The sequence below is a fragment of the Ochotona princeps genome, chromosome 10, assembly GCF_030435755.1.
Source record: "Ochotona princeps isolate mOchPri1 chromosome 10, mOchPri1.hap1, whole genome shotgun sequence".
NCBI classification, from domain to species: Eukaryota; Metazoa; Chordata; class Mammalia; order Lagomorpha; family Ochotonidae; genus Ochotona; species Ochotona princeps.
Window position 1 is genome coordinate 24134114 of NC_080841.1, and position 27931 is coordinate 24162044.

Genomic DNA, 27931 nt, shown 5'->3' on the forward strand with positions numbered 1-27931 from the left:
AACCAGGCAAGGCTTATGCTGATAACTGTGCAGGGGAAATTGGGAGCCAATAAGAGCACAACCATGGAGTATTCAGTGTTCACCATCTGACTTTCTGGCTTTGAATCTGAACTTGATTGTATACAATGTGGAGTTGTGAGTTACTTGACCTTTATATGCCTCAAGAGGCTCAGTGGTCCTCACCTAGTAGGGCTGATGAGAAGAGCACATGAGATAATCCATGGTGATCCTTTAACCCAAGGCTGAGTTTGTAAGAAGCAACACACACACACACACACACACACACACACACACACACACACCCTGAGGTTGCTTTTTGTAATGTATGATCAAAAGCTTAGAAGAATGATCAAGGAGAATTAAACCAGCTGTAAAGGGAGTTTTCCCACAGTGACCTGATGGCATGTCAGGGTTCATCTATTTACCTGGAAAATACCAAGCATGATTTGATATGGAGAGACATACCTTAATCATCCCATTGGTTCTCAGAGGCTCTGACCACTGCAATAGCAATGCCTGGCCATTCTCTTTCTGTTGTACTGTAAAGTTGCTCAGTCCACTTGGGGAAGACTCAAAGGTTTGAACCAGGGCCCAGGGACTTGAAACTTCACCTGCACTGTTTGCAGCCACAATACTGATGTAGTAGGTTGTGAATGGTTCTAACCCAAACAGGGGGGCTTGATAGCTGGTTCCCTGTAAGAAAGTTATTAGAAGGTCATTTTCTAAACCACGCTGAAAGTACTTCAGTAGCACAAATTCTATAACCAAGTCTTGAATTGCCATCAATATAATTATGTGCATGTTTTTCCTTGTTGACACCCTGACTATATGACCTAACAATGAATGATGTCAGATAGAACCTTCGATTTTTTCAGATTTGCGACCCAGAGGATGTGATACATGAAAATTAAACATCATTGCTGCAGTCAGATTATGGTGAAAGTTGGTGGCATCAAATAGCATATCAAGCCTGGGATAATTGCTCGCCAAGTATATCTTCAGGATATGGAGGCCTACTGAAACATCCTAATACTCTACTCCTCATTGCTATTTATTATGTATAACATTTTCTCCATCTTTCCAATCTTCATCTTTCATGTACATGGAGTGTACTTACATCTTACAAAGTCAATAAAAACAAACACATGGAAACAGTAGCAAGCCAACTGAATTATACAAGCACAAATGCACTTAAAGTAGTTTACTGTTAATACAAATGTGAAAATATTCTAATTTCTTAAAAGTAGCATCATTTAAACCATGAAACGTATCTGAAGCAATTGTTACATAGCTCTGCGAATTTAATCTTTGGTTACTTAAAAGAAAAGGAGAAAATGAGTAGCAGAATTTTTATTCTGCTTGAAGAGAAGCAGTGAAACTAATTTTTTAAAAGATGATTATTTTTATTTAAAAGGCAGATCAGATTTACAGAGAAGAAGAGACAGAGAAAAAAATATTCCACCCACTGGTTCCCTCCCCAAATGGCCACAATGGCTGGAGCTGAGCCAATTCAAAACCAGTAGCCAGGAGCTTCTTCAGGGTCCCCGCTACAGGTGCAAGGTCCTAAAGCTTTCTGCCATTCTCGACTGCTTTCCTAGGCCACAAGCAGGGATCTGGATGAAAAATGGCATAGCCGGGACACACACTGGCACCCATATGGGATCCCAGTGCTTGCAAGGTGAGGATTTAGCCAGTGAGCTGTTGCTCCAGGCCCACAATGAACCTAAACTGAAACAATGAACTAAACTGAAGCTAAGGATACTGTTGTTTTGAAAGGGTCTAGGGCACACTCACCATATTTACAGTGGATGAATGTGTCTGATTGAGGTAGAAAGCATGTCTGTAAGTGTGGTAGCAATGTATGTTCAGGTACCGTGTGCATGTGCACACATACTATTTTCTGTTGTGCGTCATCCCCACTGGATGTGAATAACCATGAGGAAGCTTCGCCTGAGTTCATAGGATACTTACATTTACGATCTGTGAACCCAGCTTTGGTGTATTGGGTGTCTAGCCATGCTAGTGAGTCTGCCATTGTTTTCTTGTTGAACAAAGAAGGAAAATGTGTGGTGGGGAAGGGGAAAGTATTTATGAAGGGCATCAAAGTGATGTTTGAAAAAATTCTTCATCTGAGGATATGTAAATATTATATAAATTATATCAAAGAAGAACAAGGTGATAAAATCAAACTGAACTATTTTCAAGTAAACTTGGTTAAACCAACCCTATAAACAATGTGAAATAATTCGTGGCATTATCTTCTCATACTCTTGTGGTAAGTTTCAACCTTGTTAATGCTGCCTATTGTATGTTAAACACAGGAGAAGAAAATATAATTTCCTTTACGAATCAAAAACTTGTAAAGTCCATTTTCCTATTTCAATAAGTCCCATTATGCTATTACTTACTAACCTCTTGAAATCTTTTAATATTTAAACATTTGCAGAGCGACAAGACTCTGAAACAAATTTTACAGAAATACTAATTTCTCTTTTTTAAAATATTAAAAGTTAGATCATAAATATTTCAAAACTTATTTCTGCACAACATTAGATTGGTCTTTTAGACAAATACAGCAGAGAGGAGAATGACCATAATGAATATTAAATCTGAAGATGCCACAAGTTCCGATTACAAACATTCTTTTCTGATAAATGATTCCTTTCTTTGAAAATAAGGCAAACACAGGCAAGATTAATAATGCAAAAAAGAATCATTCTTTGTTCCGAATATTCAGTAATAGCTGACACAAATGCATATGCTCCAAAGCAAATAGTAGTCACCTCTAACCGATTATATATAGAAAAGGTAGGCTACGGGGGGACATTTAGAGATAGTTTTTATCATAAGAAACATGAAAAACATGTGGGCTATAAAGGAAAAACATATGTATATTGTCAATGGCAGCACCTGCTCAATTACAGTTTATTTCAGAGCTGAGAATTCCATTCAGCCCCTAGATGGCAATGCTATCAAACGCTTTTGGTAACAAGAGTACTTAATGATTAACAAGCAGCATTCTGTCATCCAACACACTCCAGGCAACCATTAAAAATATAACAAAAGTGATTTCATTACAGATTCTTTTAATAAACATTTATGGCTCAGATCCTTGAAAGCGAGAGTATTCAAAATATGTGGGCTGCAAACCTCCACCATGGGAAGTGGAAACACAACATAGTGGTCTCAGGAGGAAGTTCCTTCACTCCTGGCACAGGGCACGTTTCTACAATGGGTGCTGTTTTACTTAATCTGGCCTGTGCCGGTATGCTTTTAAAGACTCAAAAATAATAACATCTTGGGACGTAAGGAATTTATTTACCGTGATATTACAGGAAAGCGAAGTTTTCCTATTACATTCATTTGTTATTTCTGAGAAGCAACAAAAAAATCACACGCAAACATTCACAACCCTTACATACTACTCATTAATAGCTATGTTTTCCTGCCAATGAACAGTAAAGGCCACATGCAAAAAAGAAGATTTTGTCAAAAATGTACCATGGCCCTTACCAATTAATTCAGCGACATTTTCAGAAATAGTCTACATTATTCAAAATTTCTTAATTTAGAATACTTCTTCAATATTTGGGCACAGTTCACTCTTTGGAATGGGTTGTATCTTATTCATTTATTCAGGCATTTGTTTGTTTTCCCTAGATTGGGACGATGTACTTGAATACTGTAGTTTTTTTTTTTTTTTTTTAGTTTTATTGTAGATCTTAAAAGTTGAATATTCCACATTTGCCTTTGGAAATGCAGCATTCTGTCCCACCAACTAGGGAAAGTTACAAACCAGTTTCCATCCATTGACACATTGGTTTCCTCTCTCTTCCTGCTGTATATATTCTGGAAAGTCAAAGGCCTGATGCAAATCATTGCATCACTTCCAGACACACAGGCAAGACTTTCTGTAACAATCTGCTAGCTGAGGTTCTGTTGGCAATTTGAACTACATTTTAACTCTATATTTTGCTCCCAGGGACACAGGAAACTATTTCAGCAGCCTGGCAATTTTACACCATCTCCTCTGATTATTTTTGATGACTTGAAGTGCCCCAAAGGTGGCCATGGGGTCAATAGGTTTATGTAGGTTGAAAATGATCAAAAATTAGCATTGATCTGTAGCTGTCAATAAAAGACTGTGTGGGGATCCTCCATGCACAAATGTTTAAACTGCAAAAAGCTACCTAACTTAGTCATCTTTGAGTTTATTGATTTGATGATCCAGCAGTTTCCAGAGCGTTCCCTCTGGTTTTCATGGTGCATTTTTCATTAAAACCACTTACCTTAGCTCTTAGGAATCTTTTTACCTGGTTTTCAGGAATGAACTAAAATAGGAATACAGAGGACTACTGTGCACAGGCTATTGTGTGTACTTATTATATGTTGGGAAAGGTTAATGTTTGTCACCACAAACATCATTCCAAGCCAATGGGATTTTTTCTTGCTCTTTTGCATTCCATGTAGTATTCTTACTATTCTGGGCTCCTCTTTCCAGATTGGGTGAGTTTTGGGTTATAAATTCTCACCAGGTGGCAGGCTTCCTTTCTGCCACTGCTTATCATGAATGTCAAGGTCCAGAGAAAAAGTAACGTCAAAAGTCTGCCTTGTTTATGCAGAGTTTCAGAGAAATCTAAATATATCAACTTTTGTATTCTTTAGTTGAACCACTCAGATGCTTTATCATGTTATGTAAGTGGTCTTCAAAAACATCATGGAAAATATGAGACATAAATTTCAAAAGTTTTTAGCACTGAAGTAAATTTATTGTGCTTTTTGTGTGAATTTTTTTTTTATGAATCATTGTATTTTACCTTGCTTTAATAGTTTAATAAAGAAATAATTACAGGTAAGAGCCCAATTTTTCTGGTTTATATTATAAATAAAATAAATCAGATAGTTAAAGCTCTTGTTTTCCATTTTCTAAAACTCATAGTTTTGGAAAAACTGAGTTAAGCCAACTGGATGCCTTTGATACACGGCATTGCTGAAAAATCAACAAAAGATATTTTTCTAGATTTCTGAAAGCTAGGTAATTTGAGGCATGAATTTTATAGGGCCAGTTTCCATTTCAATTTATAAAGTTAATCTTTGAGTTCCTCAATGATTAATCAAGATATTTATGCCAAGTACTTATTTTGCAATCCTGATTTGAGTTAGTCTCTGTAGAAGTTATCTATTTACTAGCCAATTATTTAACTTGAGTACTTATACATGGACAACTAAGCATGGAATCACTTAGCATTGTAGGCCTGCCGTTCCATTCAATTCTTTAAGCATTTTTGAGCATCTTGTATAAGAGACTCATAAAGTTGCAGTGGGGACACACAAGAGATAACACAGTCTCTTGACCAAGAAGTTTACCATCTAACACAGCAGATCAGTTACGAGTGTAGACATGTGCAACTCAATGTGTAGCTGCACACAACTCTGTGCTAGGGAAATACTGAGCAGATATGAATATTTCTAACATGGAAGGTAGGAAGTGAGGATCTGGGGAGGATTTAATTGAAAGGATGTCTTTGATACAGGCCAGGAAGAAAGAAGCAGAATTGAGTAGATGAACATGGATGGGAAGTTGGAATGAAGAACAGAAGGAATAAAGGGCAGGATATGCCTGAGGAAGAAACGGTGGTTTCATGGCTGAAGTGTAGAGAGTACAGGGGAAAAGCGGGGATGACGGCTGGAAAGTGACATAGGATCTTGTGGTAGGACTGAGGAGGACTGGAAATGTCACGCTAAAGCCCTTGGACTGCATTTATTAGAAGACAACGAGTAACATTAAGCAAAACATTTTAAGAATTTTGCGTAAAGAGCTCTACAATGACATTCAAAGAAAAGGAAGAAGAACTTTCAAATTTTGCCCTATTGTGCTGTAGACCAAGGTCAGTGACTGATGGAAAGATACATCTACCAAGAATTAATTAATTCACTCACTGAATTATTGTTTAGCCCACAAACATAGGGTACCATTTGTATAAGGTAATAGCAGAATATATTCTTAGGGATAAAATTTAAAAAAAAATTAGTGAATATTTTTTCAATTTCAATATTGGTTATCATTCTTTAGTCATTAACGCTTTTCTTCTGATTTCATTTGAGAGCGTGATTATACCCACTGAATAGAATTAAAGTCAGTTAAGGTAACTTGTGTCCTGACATACCAGCAGAACCACATGTACCTGACCTGTGTTGTTCCTGTGAGTGGGGACATGGGTGTGTGCAGCTGTCTGTCCCTTGCCCTAGATTCATGTGCAGATCAGCAGCTACAAGACAGCAGGAAAAGGTCAGAGAAAGCACTGTGGACTGGGAGGCAGAATGAGACTGACTCAATGGTGTACACACATGTTGAAAACGTCCTTATCTCTGAGGTGTAACAAATGTCATAGAACTTAATTTGGAAGATACCAAGAACGTGCAAATGTGTGCGATTTCTCTTTAGAGAATGATGTTGTGTATAATTATAATGGGAAAGTCAGAGCCATTCCTTGTAACAATTATAAATTTCTGACTTAAAATGTTTTGCTTGGATTATTCATGTGTGCACTTTCACATTTTTACATGAACAAATACATTCAAAAAAGGAGAATAATATGTGAAAAGGAGGAGTGCATTTTTCCCCTCTCACTTGGAAGTTACCATTCATTTGTAGAGAGAAGCAAAAAGGCAATTTCATTCACAGACATTTCCTTTAAAGACAAATTGGTTCTATCATTTCAATCTATAGAGCAAAAGCTACAGTTCTTGCAAAATGAACGATGAGGCCTCAGTTACCATAAAAACATTGGAGGAAAAAAGAATCGTTTTGAAATGGCTCATTTTTCAATGGGAGAAGAGGAAAAAATTAAATTTGTGGTAATTAAATTTTAAAGTGGCAAATCAGTCACACTAAATATTAAAAAGCAGTACTTCTGATCTATCAAAATTAAAAATGTGCATACTCTGTGACCCAGCAATTCCACTCTGATAATGTCTTTCATAGAAATAATAGCAATAATCTTCTACCCTGTGGCATCAGCATCCCATATGGGCACTGGTTCGTGTCCCAGCTGTCCTACCTCTAATCCAGGTCTCTGCTTATGGCCTGGGAAAGCAGTGGAGAATGTCCCAGGTCCTTGGGACTCTGCACCCATGTGGGAGACCTGGAAATGGCTCCTGGTTCTGGTTCCTGGCTTCAGCCCAGCTCAGCTCTCGTCACTACAGCCATTTTTGGGGACTGAACCAGCAGATGAGTTTCTGTATCTATCCTTCTTTCTGTTAATCTACCTCAAACAAAAATGTGGAAGCCCGAAAAAGGATACATTGGTTAAGTTGGAGATGCCAAATGAATTTACGAAACTATAGCTCTCGATGGAGACTGAAAACCTGCACTTGAGAGTCACTAGACTTGTCCCACCAGATCTACCCTTACATCAGGCTGCTTCCTTGGACTTCTCATTTGAATCTCTACTACATGTCATAATTGATCTCTCTCTCTCTTTAAAATATGTTTGAAAGTCAGAGTTACAGAGAGAGAGAGAGAAGATGAGACAGAGAGAAAGAAAAAGAAATTACCTACTGGATGGCTGTATTACTCCACTAAATGGCTATAATATTCTTGAATGGGCTAGGCTGAAGCAAGAAACTTGGCATTCCAGAAGGGTCTCACACATGCATGGCAGGGACCCAGGGACTTGAGCCATTATCTGTTACATTCTGAAGCCAATAATCGGGGAGTTGGACTGATAACAGAATAGCCAGGACTCAAACTGGCACTCCGATATGGGATGCTGCCATGACAAGCACAACACACTGCAATATGCTGCCAGCACCCTCCACAGTGCTCTCTGGGACCCGAGGTGCCCCTAGTCCTACACTCACAAGGAGACAAGCCTGCCAATGACCTCACTGAAGACACTTTGCTTCTCAAGCCTCAAGATGACAATGTAGCCCAGTGGACATTTTGATTTTGGTCTTGTGGAAACACAAACAAAGGATCCAACTTCCTGTCCAGGGGAACTGTGAGATAATAAATATGCTTTGTTTTTTAAGCTATTAGGTTTTTGATCCTTTGTAATGCAAGAATAGGAGACCAATATGTTTTTTTTTTTCTTGTATGGTTCTGGGTTAAAGAGGAATTGGTGCGAGATGTGCCATAATTGCCGTAGAATTTGCTGGGTTATGTGTGGAAGTGAAGGGACATGGAGTCACAATCATCTTCATTTTCCTCGGATCCGTATCTGGATCTTTCCAATCACTGATTATTCAACCAAGAGTGACCCTGGCATACCCACTGATGCTCGGGGCTGGCCCCACAGAGATGTCAGCTCCATGGAGGTGTTACTTTTTGGAACCTCTCTATACACAGTACCATTTAGGAGGATGGTGATTCATACTTCTTAGCTTAGCAGGCAGATAACTCCTTTACCCCTCTCTCCTTCTCCCAGCTCTTTCTAAATACTATATAAGGTTTAATCCCTCCATAATAAATGTATTTTACCCAAACCTAGAGTGTTCAGTTTTCCTGATTGAAATGTGCCTTATGCAGCCACCAAAGCAGTTTTATTTGTAGTCACTTAATCCTAACTTTTCAAATTGATGACAATTCCAACATTCTAGGTTTTAGGCCAGTATCTGTTTAACTTTAAAACACATTCAGAATCCTACTAGTTTTTCCACCACCTCTACTAATTCCAACATGTTTGATTGCATTCTCTTTCAGCTTCTACCTCTGCAGTAATCTCTTTGATTAAGCTCCCTGTTTTTTAACCTTGAACATCCACCATCTATACAATAGTCTGTTTTCAAACAAAATCATGAAATCCTGTAGTGGCTCTCAGGTCATTTATATTAAAAAAAAACCTGTTCTTTCTTCACTGTTGAATTTCCTTTGTGATATATCCTACCATTAACCCATGTAAACTCCACTGTTATCATTTTGGTCTTTCTGCTGTTTTTCAAACAACCAAATTCCCTCCCTGAAGATTCTATAGTGGCTGATTTCCCTATTTGCAGCCCATTTCCCCCTACAATTCTGCATGGGAGCTTCAGCTTATCCAAAGCTCTTGTAACTTTCCAACAGACCATGTATCTGTTTATTATGCATTTTTTCCTTACTGCTTGCCTTTACTAGAATATTAGCTCTGCTGAGACAAGGACTTGAATCTTCTCTAACCCAAATGCTTCTCATTGTGCTGTTTATAGGGATATGCTCCAAAATGCATGTGTTATGAAGGAATATGGACAGAATTAATACTGAAGGGATTGGATAAAGAGTAATGTTTAGAGTGGATCTCAGAAGAAAGAGTAAGCTAACTAGAAAATAGAGTTTAGGTTAAGTAGAGGAGAGGGGCCATTATCAAACTCAATGGCAGAAAAGGATGAAGCTGAGTAGAACAGAAGAGAAGCAATTAGTAGCAGAGGCTGAGGCAAGACCAGAGTAGTTGGAAGGAAATTGGTAGAGAAAATGTGATCTCATGGAAACCAGTATTTCATATAATAGGTGATGTTAACAATGTCAAGGAAGGTTGAAGAGTTAGGCAAAAGGTCCATCAGAGGACCCTGACAACACATGGTCTTGATACATGCAGTGCAGTGGCGCGATGGGAATGGAACTCTGACACTGAGTGGTTTGAAAAGAGAACATGTGTGTACAAGCAGGAGCTGTGAATAGTAATACTTTACATCAGGGACATAAAATGGTAGTTGAAGGGTCTAGAGAGTCACACTTAGAATGGTAGATACTGGGTCCCATCTTCATATTGATGGGAATTCTTCAACATTCAGCTAGGAGCTGATGGTGTGAAAGAGAAAGGTATGATATTTTAAACATGCAGGACTTCCTTCTTATTTTGCATGTGGAGATCAGGTTAGCCAATGATCTGGGTGTGGCAAATGGATATGTATCTGCTCAGAACTCAGTTAATTGAGTTATCTGTAGCCGCTACGATAACTCAACATGCTTTCCCTAGAGATACTATCATTGTACGCTTAACTCTGCACAGATAAGTTTGTAACAATATTTTATCAAAACATGAAGTGGTAAATAACATTATATCCATGAGGATTACAGTAATTCTTCCATTTTATCTTATTTTTAAAGATGTACTTATTTTTAATTTGAAAGGCAAATTTGCAGAGAGGAGAGACTGTGTGAGAGGGATCTTTCATCTACTAGTTCACTCCCCACATGGCCACAACAACCAGAGCTGAGCTGATGCAAAGTCAGAAGCCAGAAGCTTCCTCCTGGTCTCCCACATGGGTCCCAAGGACTTCAGTCATCATCTGCCGCCCTCCCAGGCCATAAGAAGGGAACTGGATTGGAACTGGCACAGCTGGGACATGAACTAGAACCCATTTGGGATGCCAACAATATAGGCAAAAGGTTAGCATATCTCCTTCCCTTTTTATATTTTAAACTTTTAAGACAATAACCATTTTTGATACATTGTGCTTCAAAAGTGAAGAATAACCAATGAGAGGATCTCTACCTCCTTTCCCTACTCAAGCCATCTAATTCTGTTTCCCATGGAGAGGTTTTTAGACACTGTTTACACTGCCTGTATTCTGCACTTAAGCCTTGCCTTTGGAAAGACCTTTTCTTTGGGGCTTCACAAAGGTTGTCAATTCACTTCATTGCTACTTGTCTTTTAGTTTTGAAAGAGGCTTGAAAACTTTATTTCAACTGCAGGTTACAGAATCAGGTAATGTATTGTTAAGCTCTGAGTGGCCTACTCTCCCTATTTCCTATAATCCCATTTCTTTAGAACTTGAGAACTCTATATCCTCTTTTCAAAGTGTCAGTCTCTGTCCCTGTTCACAGAGCATGAAGGAGAGGAAACAGCACAGATGGCTGGTTGTCCACCTGAACTTCGGAATGACTGCTAACACCATTCACCTGCTGACTGGTCTAGATTCTATTCATTGCCAGAGTCAAGCAGAGGAATCAAGTCCTAAATTTTCTAATGTGAAAGTTAGGGACATGCTGGAGCCTAGGTCTGGTCAGGAAGTACATGTACAGGAATTCCTCCAGCCTGCCTCTCTGCTAACCCACCACCCCCTCCATCATTCTAGGCAATGCCTCTGCTCACAACGCCCTGAATCTTGGCCTGGTGACTTCCAGGACCCAGTAACAGCACACTCTTCAATGAGGCCTTTTTTGCTCATGGATTCCCTCTTTCTCCTGGTAATTCCCAATCTTCCTCAGAATATAAATGTAATGCCACCTATGTTTGGAAGATTTTCTTGGCTTTTCACATAGAGTGACCTGCTTCTCCTTTCGACTTTTTATATTGCTTCTTACATAGTGTTCTATTATGGAGATTTGTTTATCTGCCTTTTATAAGAGCTTGAACTCTTAGAGGACAGTGGCTAAGGATGCAAAATGTGTTTGGTGCCATATGGGTGTTCAATAGATGTCTGCTGAATGAATAAATTATCTTTTATTTAAATATATTATCTTATTGGCAATATGCTAGTTGTTTAAAAATTATCACGGCAAATACTAATTTTTCTGAATCTAGAATTTCATTTATTTAAAAAGCATTTTTAAAACATAAAAATATTTTATATATTTCTAGAAAGAAAAATGCACCTATTATTACTTAGAAATTTTAGTTAAATTTGTTAATATCTCTTAAGATTAGTGTGGGCCCAAGTTTTCTCTTTTGATGATATATTAAATATCTGTTTTTTTCTTTTTATGTATATAAGAACTTAATTTTAATGCCCAACCATGGTGTAATGTCTTTGAAGACATTTTATGTGGATATTAAACTCAACATATGTAGTAGCAACATTGCCCATAACTCAACTGAAGTGACAAGAGTATGATCAGCATTGATCAAGTTTCTGCAGGCACAGGAAATAACAAGTATGTAACACTGTCACTTACAGAAAAGTTTAAGATTGTTAGGTATTTCCAGTTTTCAAAATGGAAAAATGTGAGAGACTGCTCATAAAAATCAATGAGATTCCACATCTGGTTCCTGAGTACCTTTTCTGAATAGAAAATGGTCCTTCATTGTGAAAAGCCAGTGTCAAGCTTGTACTTTATTTGCTTTGGCAAACTGAACTGATTTAGGTCGCACATTAGTTAAAGGGTAACCATGACACACAACATCACAGCTGTGGTGTGACTGGCAATGACCCAAAGCAAACCTCAAACCTAGGACCTCACAAGCCATGAAGTGACAATGGTAGCGAATGGAACCCTTAGGACTTGGCTGTGTATACACACAGCAGCTCTGGTAGATGAGCCCGACAGCTTACTACGCTCAGAGACTGGCACTGCTGTTCTCAAAAACTCCTCCCCGCAGAGCTTCTCCATGCTTTATTTTCTAGAGAGTATCTCAAAGGATTATATCAGTGAGTTATGAATACTTTATACATATCAGATTAAATCTTAAAATAACTACGTGAAATAGACCTTATTACTACTCGTCTTCTTCAGAAAAAGAAATTGGGGAAAATGTTGTCGAAGCAAATGATCCACAGTCATGTATATAAGGGGAAAGATCAGGATTTGTTTGGCAGCATTCTGACTGTCCACGTTCATGATCTTGACATGAGTCCATGGACATGACCCTGCCTCTCCACTCCCTCTACTGGATTCTCAACAACAGATTTCAGAAGGCAGAAACTATCGCAGATCATTTCTTAGTGTAGGATAGATTCTCACACCTTACTTTCTGGAAACCAAGGAAGGCTTCCTTCTGCACTTTAAGCTAAACCTGTCCACTGTTCTGAGTTTTGGAGTCAGGCTAAATGACAATATCAATGGCTATGGAAGGCTTTTCAAAGAAAAGCAACTCAGTTTTGGTCATGAATTAGAAAAAGAAAATATTCTGGGATAAAATTGTAATTAGAATGAAAACATTGCAAAGACAGAAAAGCTACCACAATTCACGTGTACTAGGCTGGAAAGGGTTAACTGGTTATCCCCAATCCACCCAGCTGGTTGGTTAGAAGTTGATGGCACATTTAAGCAATGGTGGCATGATATTGAGTTGTTGCTTTGAAAATATTTTAATGTAATAGGATTTAGATTTTCCCCCTTTCTTTGGATTTTTCAGTTAATATTGGAATTAAATTAAAGCATTAAGTCAACCAGCTTAGTGCAAAGCAAATTATGTCAGGTTCAGCACTGAGAGCTTCGTTACGGAATATCTATTGACTCAAGCTTATTAACTTGTAAATCCTCTAGTTTTAGATTGTGATCTATTGATTATCTGCTTTTATTTGCGTTTTAAACGAATAAACAAAAGGAAATGATTGTAGTTTAGTCATTACACCTTAAGAGAAAATGTACTTAAGCTAAGCATACTTAATTAAAAAATAAAAACAACTTCTATTTGTTCTGAGGGCTATAAGTTGTGCTTTTGTTTTTGTTTCGACAGATCAAAGCTATTTAACTTTGCATAATTGTTTTTATTAGACATTTCAAAACATCAGAAGGTAATTTCTTACTGAGTACAGAAAGTAGGCTATCAACTTGGCATTTTGAATGTAATTTTGTTTTGGAATCTATTTTATTTGTTTTATTTCATCAAAGAGGCAAACATGATCTCCTGTCTCATGTGCAAGGGAAAATTCCCCAGAAGTCCAAGGCAACACCTGGGAAGAAGGCAACTTCCTAGAATCCAGGTGCTTGCATCAACGCAGGAAGCGGCTTAGCAGACTGGAGTTCAAGTTCTGACTTTAGTCTTCACACTAGTGGGACTTATGCAAATTCCTTTCTTTTCCAGAGTTGCAGTTTCTCACAATGACAATCTCTCTCCTGGGGTTTCATGAAGTCTAAATAATGTCTGGCAGAATGTTGACTCTCAAGAACTTGAACTTTGCTACTAGCAGCTGAAGATGCAGCAGGGGCTGCAGATGGCAATGCAGGGGTGTGTCAGTGAGGTTCTGTGCTTTGTGGAAAGCTTTCCATAAACTAAGGTTCTAAGACGGGTATTGGTCTGAGGGTTCAACTCATAGTTGTATTTGATTCCAATCTAATTTTCTCCTATTTTAAATTTCACTTTATTTGAGAGCAGAGATACCGAGTGAGAGCAAGAGAACAAGAGAATATGAATTGCCCATAACAGCTAGCCTTCAGCCAGAAGCCTAGAATTCTAGACAGGTTTCCAATAAGAGTAGCAGAACCCAAGTACTTGAACTATAAGCTGCTGTCTCCCAGGATGTATGTTAGTAGGAAGTTGGCCTGGAAATGAGACTCATATATCTGTGCTCTGGTGTGGGAAGCAGCATCTTGAGCGCTTTCAATGATTGCCCCTTATCTATTTTTCTTCTTAGTGTCAGGCAGTAACGAATTTGAGAAAAAATAGAAAACCTGATAATCCTTGGTTTTAGGAATAAGAATCTAGCAGGAGTGTATGACTCATCAAAATATCATGCAAACATAGGGAAATAAAGGAGCAAAGGTGTGTTAGAAATCACGAGTCTAGAAAGTCATAAAACACTCCACGGAAGTGACAGACTTTAAATAGAAACATATATGTAGGAAATTATTAGATAGAATACAAGCATTATATAGTTTTATGCAAGACTTAAAACAAATTACAGGGGTTGGCATTGTGGCATAGTGGGTTAAACTGTAGCTTGTTCTGTGGGCATTCCATATGGGCACTGATTTAAGTCCTGGTTACTTCACTTAAAAATATGTATTTACTTTTATTGGAAAGGCAGACAGATTTATAGAGCCAAGAGACAGAGAGAAAGATCTGCTTCATTCCCTAATAGCCACAACAGTAGGAGTTGAGCCAGTCCAAAGCCAGGAGTCAGAAGCTTCTTCCGGATCTCCCACGCAGGTGCAGTGTTCCAAGGCTTTGGGCCATCCTTTACTGCTTCCCTAGGTCTGAAGAAGATATCTGGAAAAGTAAAACAGCTGGGACATGAACTACTGATATGGGATCCTGGCACTTGCAAGGTGAGGATTTAGCTGTTGGGCCACCATGTTGGACCCAGGTTGCTCTACTTCTGATTCAGCCTTCCACTAAAGCATCTAGAAATTAGTGGAAGATGGCCCAAGTACTTGGGCCACTGCTATCCATGTGGGAGACACAGGTGAAGTTCTCAGCTCCTTGCTTTGGACTGGCCCAGCTCTGGTCATTGCGGCAATTTGGAAAGTGAACCAGCATGAAAGTGAACCACATGAAAAATTTCTCACTCTCTATCGCTACCTCTCTGTTTGTAACTCTGCCTTTAAATTAACCATTAAATCATTTAACTTATATAATCTTAGAGTCAGAAAAGAATTTATAGGTAGCATTGAGACTTTCATGTGTGGTACAGAAATTCCAGAAGGCAGCAGGTAGGGTGGGCAAGATAATCATCCTTTCAAACACAAGAATGAAGAGCAATTTGTTAAAGTTGCATTTACTGTAACTGCAACTCTAAATCTGCTGACTTAAAGATTTAGGGCAGAAAGGATTCCATTGCAGTTCCATTGAACTGCATTTAGAAAACTTGTCTTGATATTTGTACTACTTTATGCTTTTAGGCAAGTAGACGATAAAATAGAGTGGAAAAGAGCTTACAGTAGTAGCTGGGTGGTAAAAAAAAAAAATAGGAATCCTATTCCACAATGAAGTTTGGGAACATGTCCCTCCTCTTCGATCATGATTTTTCTGCCCAGGTTAGTGAAGAGCAGGGCAGGCTTGTGAAGGGACTACCACCAACAGCTCAGGTCCTTTTGGAATGGGGTTGGTTGGTTGTGTCAGCTACTTAATTCCAATTTACTGTGGAGATGAGCGAGTGAAGTCCCAAGATTCACTGCTGGTTCCTTCAATTGCAGAAATTAGTTCTTTAGAATCTGTTTCTAATTTTTGTTATACTGCTTATATGAATATACATTTTTCTCCTCTTTTTCAAGCTTATTATTGGATATATGATGTGTTACAGTGTGACATTTACTATTTTTGGGGGGGGGATTACAGATGACCAAAATGAGTGAGTGAAAAATCAGAGAATGATTAGGATCTTCATCAACAATTCCTGACTTTGAAGATAGCTAGAGTTATTGGGAGAGACCTATTTTTGTTTTTGCAATGAGTGAGTCCTACTTTGGCTAACATGGAATATGGGACATTTTTAAGAAGGTATGGGAAGCAAAGAAGGATGTTAGGTACCCAGGCAGGTAAGACTGGCATTGAAGAAAGACTTGGCATGTTAGGGTAATGGAATCAAAGGATAGATTTGGAAACAGAAAACATCCGCATTACACAGTTAACCTGATGGTTGAGTCTTACCTTCTCAAGAAAGGAAGCATTTACATGTCTCTTGCAGAGTTGTCAAAAGGATATTAGTGGTTGGATGTTAAATTTCAGAATCCTGGGTGGCGGTCAGTGCACCTGCTGATAGGTTATTGGGATTTAACTACCCAAGACAAACTATGACTCCTGCAGCTCAGAATTTGATCTTGCAATCTCATTACTGATTTAGGATTTTTCTCCTAGCGGTTTGCTACTTTTCTTCTTCAAGTTTCTGCTCCAATATCATCTTCCTTGTCTCTGGTCTCCTTATGTGAAATACTGCCTTCCTTCTATCAGAAGGCTAGCCAATACAGCGTTCCCCTGGCTGGCCAACACAGCAGCTTTTATTCCCTATTTTACTTTCTTCTCCACTGGCTTTATCTTAGACATACATAAAATTGACTCATTGTCTTTATTTCCCTGCTAGGAGTAAGGCTTTGAGAGAGGAGTTGTGTGTGTATTTATTCACTGCCATATACCAAGGTGGCATACACTCACATGAAGCACACGTACACACTGACTGGATGAGTTGCTTGAATGAATAAATTATGGTCTGGATCAGTTTCTGGAAAGGGACGAATGGGAGTTTTACAGCACAGAGGAACTAGCAATGGCCATTTCATCTGTTTGATTTTAGCATATAGTTATATAGTTGATGATTCCTTGCTAACTGGGCTTCAGGTTACATTATCTAGTTTTAAGAAAACTGTCTTGTGGTGTGGGTATTTGGCATAGTGGTTAGGAAAACCGTTAAGAAACCATGTTCCACATTGAAGTGGTTACCTTTGAAACAAGTTTCCGGTTTCCAAATTTAACTTCCTGCCAATGCATACTTTAGGTAGGAGCAGCAATGAATGACTCGAGTAGTTGGATTCTTGAAAGCCATGTGGGAAGTCTGGATTGTGTTCCTAACTCCTGGTTTTAGCCTTGACCCAGCTCCAGGTGGCTTGGGAATTTGGGGAGTAAAACACTGGAAAGGATCTCTGTTTATGTCATTTTCTGTATCTTAAATAAATAAATAAAAGAATATCGTTTGGAAACATGAATAACTTTTGAAAATCTTGAATTAAAAAAACCTGATCAAATATAACCTTAACTTTATACATACAAGTGAAGAACCAACAAATGGCCAGTATAATACTGCACATTTCAACTTCTTTTCAGCTACAATGAGTTATAAATACTGATCCTCCGATCATTTTCACAGAAAATAGACTTATTTAGAAAACAGATTTGCTTCAACACGATTAATGCTGAACCCTTCAGCGAGTGGGTATTATGCCTTCAGGTACATTCTGACAGTATTAGCTCATAAGTTATAGAAGGACATTCAGAATCTTTGCTATTGTGGGAGACAATAGCCAGTTGAATCCCCCCTGAAGGCACTAGGGGCAATTTATAAGGTTTAGATAAAGAATCTGCTAGAGGAACTAGCTGTGTTTGGGGGAACTTTAGCTTGCTCTTGAGATATAAATGGCTCAAGCCCCTTCTCCCTGGATGCCTATGTGACAAATTCCCTTTAAAAGTCTGGTGTTGTTAATAAACTTTGGCTATTGACCATCAGTCAATAGTTCAAGTGTGTTATTATCGGCTCCGTGCACCACGTCCATCGCTGCGGGACAGTGACAATAAGTAGTCAAATATTTTATGAATAACTTTATATATATCAGCTACTTAAAAACAATCACTTTTGATACTGTAATGAAAGTACTTAATTGGGAAATGTAGATAATAACTAAACATACAGATAACAGGGAAATTGGTTCCCAATATTATTACTTAGGAAATCCATATTTAAAGTCTGAAGACCATTGATCTGTGTTAACATTATTTTCCATCAAAGCTATTATTAAGACAAACAAAACATCTTTTCTTTTTGAAGATAATAAGTTTGATTTACATTTCATGAAGAATAAAGCTCTAAAATAAAAACATATAATACCTTTGGGTTATTGCCTTGTAACAGAAAAAGTCAAGCTAGATTTTTTTGGAAGATAAATGTTCGAAGATCATTTGTGAAAGAAAAATAATTTAATTCCCTTGACTAATTTCCCAGCGGGAAGTGCTGACTATTATTGGTACAAATGATACTAGTGGTCATTGCCCTGATGGCACCTTGAAGAATCTGGTTGCATACAAAAACCCTACAAAATGTGAATATCACAAAATCATACTAAACCTCTATTATGCACCAGGGCTGTTTTAACCAATTACACTTTTACATTTATTTTATTAGTTCTTTCAACTATTTCTAAGGTTGAATGATTTGATTTAAATTCTCTGTTAAGCTTAAAGACTCGATGGAAGAAGACCAATGCAAATGTAAGTGGTTGAAGCAAGATATAAAATATTTACACTGCCTGTCACTACTCTGTTCCCTACAAGATTGGAAGTAGTCAGTTACAGTGCTGAAGGTTCTGAGCTGGGAGGGGAGGAAGGAGCCATGGGCACACAGGGACCTACTCATCCCAGGCAGGTGATGTCCAGTTATCATGGTGACTATCATCTTTACAATGGTGCAAGTGCATCATTCACTGTGGGTGACTAGACACAGATGAAGAGGAGCTGAAAAATGGAAGAATTTTCCTTGTCTCATGTCTCTTTGATAACTAGGCAGACTACAGAGCATGAAAGATGAGTGCTGTCCAATTCAAACCAAAGCACGTAGCCACCATCTGGGCGTTTTAAAAGTAGGACACATGAAATGCTCGGATGTATTCCCCAACAGGGTGCAATAATACAGCAGTAAAAAGAAAACTACAATGAACTATGGCTACTTCCACACTTGCAATCATTCTTGTGTAAGAAGGAGCAAGGATTTTCCAAAGAACTTTGTTCTGGTGACTTGTAACTGCTCGCACATTTGGTTCCCAGTTGGTACCTGTCTCAGCAGGTGCATGTGCCATGTAGAGATTCCCAACAGAGGGTGCTTTCCTCATGAAAAGAAGGGAGCTTTGGTCATATTAGGAGTGGTCACCTTGAGGGTTCAAAACTGAGAATAAATACTAAATAGCTACTTTCTTTCCTAAACATTGACTGATGAAACAAATAATTGACTTGAAATGGATTTACTGAATTGAACCATTTTTTTCAGCTGCTGCTGAAGTAGCCTTCATTTTCTGAATTAGTACTGCCAGGCTATTAAAAAAATGGAACATTAAGACTGTATTTTTGTATCATTGAAAGTTCAGAATTTCTGCTTTTGGATACCTCAATTATTTTCGAAACCCTCAAAGCATGCACCTGTCCAAAGACTGTGATAAAGTTACTGCCAAGCTGATTCACTAACTCTCAAGCTCTCACTTGGTTCTGCTGATGTATATTTTGCAAAGAAAGAGAGAACCTCATTTATAGAAATTAATGGCAGATATATAGGAGTATATCATCTTTGAATGATCGGAAAATGAAAATACATGAATTAACATGTATAATTCATATATTTCAATGGAATTGTAACTATATTTATAGTTTCTTAATCCCTTCTTAAGTTCTTCAATATTTGCAAAGATGGGTATTCACCCAATCAAGTACTTTCAGGCTTCTCGCTTGCTGAATTAGGGCTAGGAGATGGAGAGAGCACCCTAAAACAAAAGGGAAATTCAAGGCTTACAAAATATGGCATCCAAGCGCCCTAACAGTCTTACTAATTGCTGGAGGTATTTAATACTCTCTGCCAAAGGCATGTTAAGGGAGCAGAAGGACAAGGGAGAGAGATGAAAATAATTTTAGAAAGAATATTCATTCAAAAAAAATCCTTCCAGTTAAATGTCCTTCCTTCAGTTGAGATTCCAGATACATTAGAAGAGGAAAAAATACTCCAGCTTTTTTTTTTTTTTTTTGAGAAAGTTTCATTTTGGCAGGGGTGGAGGAGTAACAGAGTGAGGTGGGGGGATTACCTCTTTACATGAATCATTTTTTTTTATTCCTAAGAATTCTTATCAGCCAGTCAAACCGTTCAATTTATCCTGCCTATTTTGTAATGGATAAATATCACATACTGTTAATTGGCCACCTGAGGTTCAAAGAGCGAAATCCGGAGTTGATGTCTGAACACTGCAATGTGCTGACAATGTATTGACCACACTCTAATTCACAAGATTTAAAGTCGAGCTTCCTCACCCTGTTTACACCTCCCTCCCCTCGCTCTGTTCTTAACTGTCTGTGAGGCTAATATAATTTTTTAAGTGATTTATTTCTACCAGATGTGGCATCTAGCCACAGGGACCTGGATGCACAATGTTCCCCAAGAACTTTAATTCTGGATATAATGAGCATATACCCAACTAATAAATAATTATTGCTCTGTTAAGAAAAAGATGCCGGGGTTTGTGGTTTGATGACCAGATACTTCTGGGCAGAAAAGACAAGGAGACTCAGGAGGCTTTTTTTATGCTCACCCAAAAAGCTGCTAATTATCATTTCTACAATGTGGTAGGCTTGTGCAGGAAGAAAGTTAACCATAATTTAATATACACAGGTTGTTTAGGAAGCAACTCTTAGATGTATAGATGATTTTAAATCAGATACTGAATTAGGTAAGAAAGATGACAGCATGTGATCAAGTATAAGGTGAAATCTACAGAACAACATCTCAAGAGAGACACACCTTAACCCTCTGTTTCTCTTGGTTATAATAGCATGTCATGGAAAGTTTCTGGGTCTGTTCCTTTAGCCCCTTTGTTGGGACCAGCCCTCTATTTCTAAGCTTGATTCAATGACGACATCACAAGATGTAGCCAAGAGATGAAGGCTATGGTCCTATGCTGTCTGCAACTAAGTGAGACATCTTTAGCCACCTGTGGGCTTTCAGGTATTATTACTGTTTTCATTTTAGGATGCTTGCTTATTTTCATTTGTTTGAAAGAAAGAGAGATTTTTTCCATCACGAATTCCTTCCTCAAATTCGCATAAAAGCCAGGACTGGGTTAGGCTGAGCCAGGAGTTCAGAAATGAATCCAGGTTTCTCACATGGGTAGTAGGACACCAAGTGCTTGGAGTAGCACCCACTGTTTCCCAGGTTCATTGGAAGGAAGCTGGGCTGGAAGCAGAAGTGGGACTCAGTCACAGGCACCCTGCTATGGTCATCCCAAGAGGCAACCTAACCGGTTGAGTCACAACTTGGGTTCCTGGAGTAGTATTTTATATGTTTTTAGTATCTCAAGTCAGCTTTAGAAAAGTAATCTCCAGTTTTCAGCACTAATGGGCTGCCTCTTGGTTTATTTCTGTTTTCCTTCCCCACCGCTACACCTGGACCTGGGTCAGCTACAGAAAACCATTCTGTTACTAACAGCTTTTGTTAGGAGGCACAGACTTTTGAGAAAAAGATTTAAGGGTAAAGGGGACTGAGAATAGTGGAATTTTTTTTCTTCCTGTCATCTTTTGTCTCATTTGATTTTATATTTTGGACCAGTATTTCCAGACAGACCCCGTATGAAGTTAAGAAACTAATTTAGGTCCTGAGTTCCTCTCTAGATCCTATTTCAGGTTAGTCTCATCATGACTTACTGAGTCCTGGCTCTGTTCCTGTCTTTTGTGCGGTGCCGCCCCTATAAGTAGGGCTTCAGGCAGGACCTGCTTGTGGCACAAAATGGGAAACCCATACATCCTGACCCCACAGCTGTGCTGCTGACCACTTCCTCGAGAGTCAGTCAGGCTTCTGATGGGAACATTTTGACATTTGAAAAATATATCAGTTTCTTTAAAACGAGCACACTGGAGAAACGTTGTCTTCTCTCCCTCCTGAAACAGAAACTTGTCACCAGAAAATTTAAAGCCAGACAAATAGGGGCCAGTGTCAGATCAGTGTAGATCAAGCCACTGCCTGCAGCAGGATCACTTGAGAGGAGTGCTGGCTTGCATCTGGAGTGGTTGCTCCATTCCTACTTCAGGTCCCTGCTAATGCTCCTGGGAAAGCCATGCCCTCTTGCACAAAGAACCTCAGTCCCTGAAATCAATGTAGGAGGTCTGGATGGAAGTTTTGAATCCTGGCTTTGACCCGGCTTAGCCAAGGTCTAGGCCGTTGCATCCATTTGGGGAATTTCTGTCTCTTTCTGTAATGCTACTTTTCAAATGAATCAATAAATGTTAAAACAACAACAACAAATCTTTCTTTGCCTGAATGAAATCAGGCTTGAACCCTACAAAAATTTAAAGCACAAACTTCTCCCCAGAGACCTCTCTTAGCCTCTCTAGTCCAAGTGGTCATTGCTGTCCTTGACTGTTTGAGAAGCTGCTCCCACGTTTGCATTAGGAGCAGTATCAAACCCCCACAGCTGCACTCTCTTCTCCTGAACATGTTTTGTGACCTTTGTAGACATTTACTTTCTCATAAAAACACCCAACTTGTTTCTCTAACTCAAGAGGCAGCACAGACTTCAGAATGAGATGAATCTTAGATCGGATCCTAGCGAGCTGTGTGACCTTATGCATCTCACTGTACCTCACTGTTTCCATTTCCTCAGCAACAATCAGTAAGCGATAGAACTCCATGGAGAGGTTTGCAAAATGAAATCAGCTGTGTGTGTGGTATGTCCATAATGTGTTTTATATAGCAAGTCCTTAGCTTAAACAGGAAAATTGCCACATATGCATGATTCTTCTTCAATTTATCTATAAACATATAGATTTCCTTTTAAGATAAATATAAGCTACTGAACAATGAAACAACTCCAGAATGGGTTCATGGTTTGGACAGGTAGCAGACAGGAAATGCAAGCCATTCCTTGTTCATGGAAGGTTTCATCAGTCACTCGTTTGTGTTTTCACTGTCCAAACGTCTTTAAGTGACATTTTCTAGGTGCTGGAAAGAAGGTAACAGAGAAGACAAAATCCCTGTGCTCAGAGTTCAACACTGTGGTGGGAGAGGCAGACAGTAGCCATGACACATAAAGCAAATACAAAGCGATAAAGCGTGAAGGAGACAGATCAGGTAGGGGAAGGTGCAGGAAGTGCTTGTGGCGAGAAGGTAGGGCATTGTATTGAAGTGGGCCTGGCAAGACCTCAGGAAAACAGGAAGGAAATGTGCGAGACAGTAGCTGGGACACCAAAGGGAAGAACTTTCAGGGAGAAAATGTACCACTCAGCAGCTCCCTGCTCTGACTGCAGTCCCATGAGGAAACGACAACCAAATTGGTCCTCACCAGTATGCATACATGCATGCAAACAGCACACACTTTCAGGCTTCTTCTGTTTGTCGCCTTTTTCCCCCTTTATTCTTCCGCAAAGGGAACATTAAACCTTAGATTTTCTCCTTTGGGAAAAAAGAAGAAAAGAGGACCTAAAAGAGAAGCCTTGGGGCAGCATTATTCCATAGAGGGTTAAGCTGAGGCCTGTGATACTGGCGGGCATCTCACATGCTCCACTTTTGGTCCCGCTTCCTGCTAATGTACCTGGGAAAACAGCAGCAGAAGGCCCAAGTACCCGGGCACGGATCACCCACGTACTTACAGAGGGATGGAGTTCCAGACTCCGGGCTTTGGTCTGACCCAGCCCTAAAAGATTGATCCTCATTAAGAATCCCAAGTAGATTTCTTTTAGAATTTTGTCTCAATATGACATACTTTTCTCTCAACCATTGCCTTAATGAACTGCTTCTACCATCTCTAAAGATGAAAGGTTGACGAGATCATATGATTTTATAATCTGGTACTTTTAATTTTTATTCATTTGAAAGACAGACAGACAGACAGCAAGACAGATCACCCACCTGCTGGTCATTTTCCAAATACACTCCCAGCCAGGACTGGACGGGAAGCAAGAGCCTGTAGCTTGACGCAGGTCTGCTAAGAGGGGCAGGGATTCAGGCATTTGAGCCATGACCTGCTTCATGCCAGGCTGTGCATTGGCAAGAAGCAGGGATTAGGAACAGAACTGGGGTTGGACCCAGGTGCTCTGATAAAGGTGGTCAGTGTCCTAAGCTGCACTTGGACGACTGTACCAAACACCTGCTCTACAGTACACACTTGTTGGAGACTAAAACATTCACATTCCATATCATGCAATATTTTAAGTGCCAGAGTTTCTTTTAATAGAGTAAGAAGATACTTTACAAAGTTTGTAGAAAATGGAATTGAAAGGCAATTTTATTTTGATGTAAGATATTTTGAAAGCCAGGCATATGCTTGATCTTCAGAGAGTTCAAAAATCATGTGTAGCATGAAAAACATACTAACAGATTTCAAATTGTGGTGTGCTTTACAGCACAATAAACTGGTCCTTTCAGCCCATATTTCCACGAACAGTTTGCAGGAATTTGATAGGTCTGAACACATTGGCAGGACTGAAGTCTTATTCAGATGGCCGCAATCTTAGCTGTTATTCTGGAAGGTTTGTGACTATTGTCAATAATCTCTATCTTCATGTTCTACCCTAAATAGCATAAATTGCTTCTTTGAAAATGCGATAAACTGTACCACGGGAGAAGATACTGGAGTCTTGCCCCTTTTGTCCAACAACAAAAATACTTAAGAAGGCCAAAGTTTGTGTTTTAATTAAGCCCTGATTAACAACATATTGATTGGTTACCAAGTTGTCCTCTTAGTGGTTCTGTCTGAGGTCTGCAGTGTGATGTGTACACAGACTCACAAAGTGTTGCTCAGCTTGGTGTAGAAAACACTGTTGTCCTCGACACACAAGAGAATTACAAAAAAGCTGCACACGGCTGTTCTCCCCGGAAAACTTCTCCAGGAACTTGTGCTCTTGAGAACACAGAGCTAAGGAAGAGAGTTTTCAAGATACTTTCTATTTCTGTGAGTTCTTTTGTATGCTGGGTTGCCTGCCATTATGTTTATGTAATTCTGACAGTGTTCTTAATGACACACTAACAGATTGTAAAACACGCTGCTGGCATTTACTTGTTTTTTATATTTTTAAAACAATGTCCTTCATGTAACAGTAGTTAAACGCGGCAGAAGGACATCATTAGAGCCATGGTTAAACTGTAATTTACACCATTAGGAAGGCAGGAGCAATTTTTATTGCCTGGCAATTTTCTTGCTGAAATATTTGGACCATATGGCTCAATTTGTGTAATAACCTTAATTTCTGCACCCTTCAGGTCTGCCTCCATCCTCCACGAATGGTAAAATGTGCTTTAGCAAAAAAGGCAACTGTCTATACTTAGAGAGTTGAGATTAATAACATGTCATGTCCTGTTTTTGGTGAAGGAATTCGAACAGCAGCCAGATGGTATCTCTACAAATAACTGTCAGGGGTCTTGATCTAATCAATACAATGTATTAATACATCTCCCTTTGCTGTTTCTCCAGGGGCTGGTGCACAACATCTGGAAAGAATGTGCGGGGGCGGGAGGGAATGCGAGTCGAAAGCCGATTCTTTTCAGAATCAAACTGAGCCCAATTAATTTTTCATGTATCCTTGATAACTGTTTCATAATGAGCCATGCGTCTTGACGGATTTTGGGTTGGCAGAGCATGCTGCCCCTGCTTTCCATCCCCATTCAGTCCGCTTATAGAAACCAACCCATTAATCAAGCTATCTGGCATAAAACCTGAATCTCAGCTCAGCAAGAGATCAATAACCATCCTAAAAAAACACAGAACCAGCCACTAATGGGCACAGGTATCCAGCCATGACATTAGTAATTGCTTTAGCAAAAATAAAACTCTGTATCATAATCACCCAATAGGAACTCAGACGATAAAATTCATTACTTGTGTCTTGTCAAAAAGTAACATTTACATCTGTTAAAAAATACACTGCAATTTTACTGTCCTGACATAATTATTATCATTCAGAGATAGACAATGTACCTTTTGGAATGGATTAAAACTCCGATTTTGTAATGTGAATATTTAATAATCCAAGAATCATATAAAATGTTTAAATATGAGTTATTGCACTTATTTTAAATTCAGAGTACCTTAGGGGCTCCTTAATGCAAGTTTTAGCCTGGCCACACATGACACATGTTGAGCCGGCTCCTCTCAACTCTGTTGTGATGTCAGAATCATCAGATTCTCTTATTTTCTTCCATTGGCTTAATGACAAGATTTACAATTCATGTCATAAACGCTCACCACTTTCCCAAGTGCATGGTTTCATCTAAAATCCCCACTTTGTATCAAATTCAAACTAGGTATTTTACTCTTCAGTTAGCAAACGTCTTTCAGTTTGGCAAGCGTTTCTACAATTTGGTTTCTTTTGAAAGAAAGACCCAAAGACTTTGTGGAGAGGAATTCAGCGCCAAAGTGGGGAGATAGAGGAAACCCATTTACAGCTTGGTAACTTGCTTGGTAAACATTCTTTATTGGCTCTTTGACAATGGGTGGAAACCTGTTTGGGCCCTATTAGAGTCTGAGATTTTGATCAGAAAAAAAAAAAAACAGCTCCTGGGAAGTGCTGCCAAAAAGATAGTCATTCATTGGCTGATCATCTGATCAAACCCTGCCAGGATGATAGAAAGGTCTAACGAATCATCCAGGAACTTTAACGCGATGTCACATTCATCTTCTCTGACAGCATGACTAAGAATCATGATGCCTGTGTTCTGTCAGCAGTTCACAGTTCTATAGGATGTGTGTTGGACTTGGCACCAGGAGTATAAGTTAGGATTCTCCTCGATATTTTCAAGTATTTACAAGTACAGACCTTGAGCTTGCATGGCAAAGTATTTGCTCATTATATTGTAATTTGTCTCTTTTCTTATTGTTCTCCAGGAATACCACAAGTCTGAGACAGAAGGGATTATTTCTTCCTTGTTTGCATCTATGTCATTTCTAGGCAAAAAAGGGGATTCTTGAAAAAGATATATGGTGAGCAACTGATTAATGGAAGTGTGTCATAATACTTCCTGGCCTTGTTCGTCACATTAGAATTGATGTATTGTGGCCCTAGATCGCAAATAACTTGCAATCTTCATACATTTATGAGACTCCAGAGAAGCAATGGCCCATGTTCTCAACTTTTATTTTGCTTGGTGATATCCAGTATAGATAAATAAACAAACAAATAAAACACCCTGATAATGGAGCTTCTTGCTTGGGGTTGCATAATCCCAGGCATGGACACTATTTACTCACTGAAAAACACAATAAAATAATATGTGAAATTGGGATCCAAAATTTATGGCATACAGAATTTTCAGTATGTGTGATTCATCATTAAACTATTAATCTATACAAATTTAAATCCCATGTGACAGAGAAAGAAAGATATCATTCGAGGGGCCTTCTAGTTCTTAGATAGAGTCAACAATGTTAGCAATTCCAGCCTAGTAATAACCAGATACGGCACTAACTAGATGTTTCACCTTAAAAATTATATTGAGATAAAAGATTCATCTGCAAACCCATCACATATGTATTCACAGGTGGTGGGTGTGGGTCATTGCATTTGGATTAAAAAGCAAATGTCTCTCTCTACATGAGAGGTCAGTAGCTTGTGTAAGGGAAAGTCTTTTCACTGTTCAGTATAATTAGAATATTTCAACAGTGGTTTTAGTAATTTAAAAATCACAGTATTGTCGTAATATTTTTCTAGGCTTCAGGAGCTCACAATTGTTTGGCCCAATCAAATCTGGGAACACTAGAGAAGTTATCACCCATCAAGGTAATTACTTTCAAGTTGAAATAATTACTCTATCAATGTTAATGGTCTTTCAACTTCAATAAAGCACTCACCTGCCGATAATCACAGCTAACCTCTTGCTCTAATGCAATTCCCTCTCTATTTAGGAG

The 27931-nt window shown here is 38.8% G+C and overlaps 1 protein-coding gene and 1 long non-coding RNA gene across 2 annotated transcripts in view; one reads left to right on the forward strand and one right to left on the reverse strand.

The window, feature by feature from the left end:
• The window catches only part of USH2A (usherin), a 641433-nt gene that overhangs the window by 44252 nt on the left and 569250 nt on the right, over positions 1-27931 (reverse strand). Inside the window, exon 61 of the mRNA XM_004578639.2 lies at positions 466-693. Within this exon, the coding sequence (XP_004578696.2) occupies positions 466-693 (228 nt within the window). The remainder of the gene's footprint in view (positions 1-465; positions 694-27931) is intronic.
• LOC131481321 (uncharacterized) lies at positions 26257-27795 on the forward strand. Its single transcript, XR_009246228.1, has 3 exons — positions 26257-26476; positions 26912-27007; positions 27735-27795. It is a non-coding gene; the product is annotated as an uncharacterized LOC131481321 (long non-coding RNA).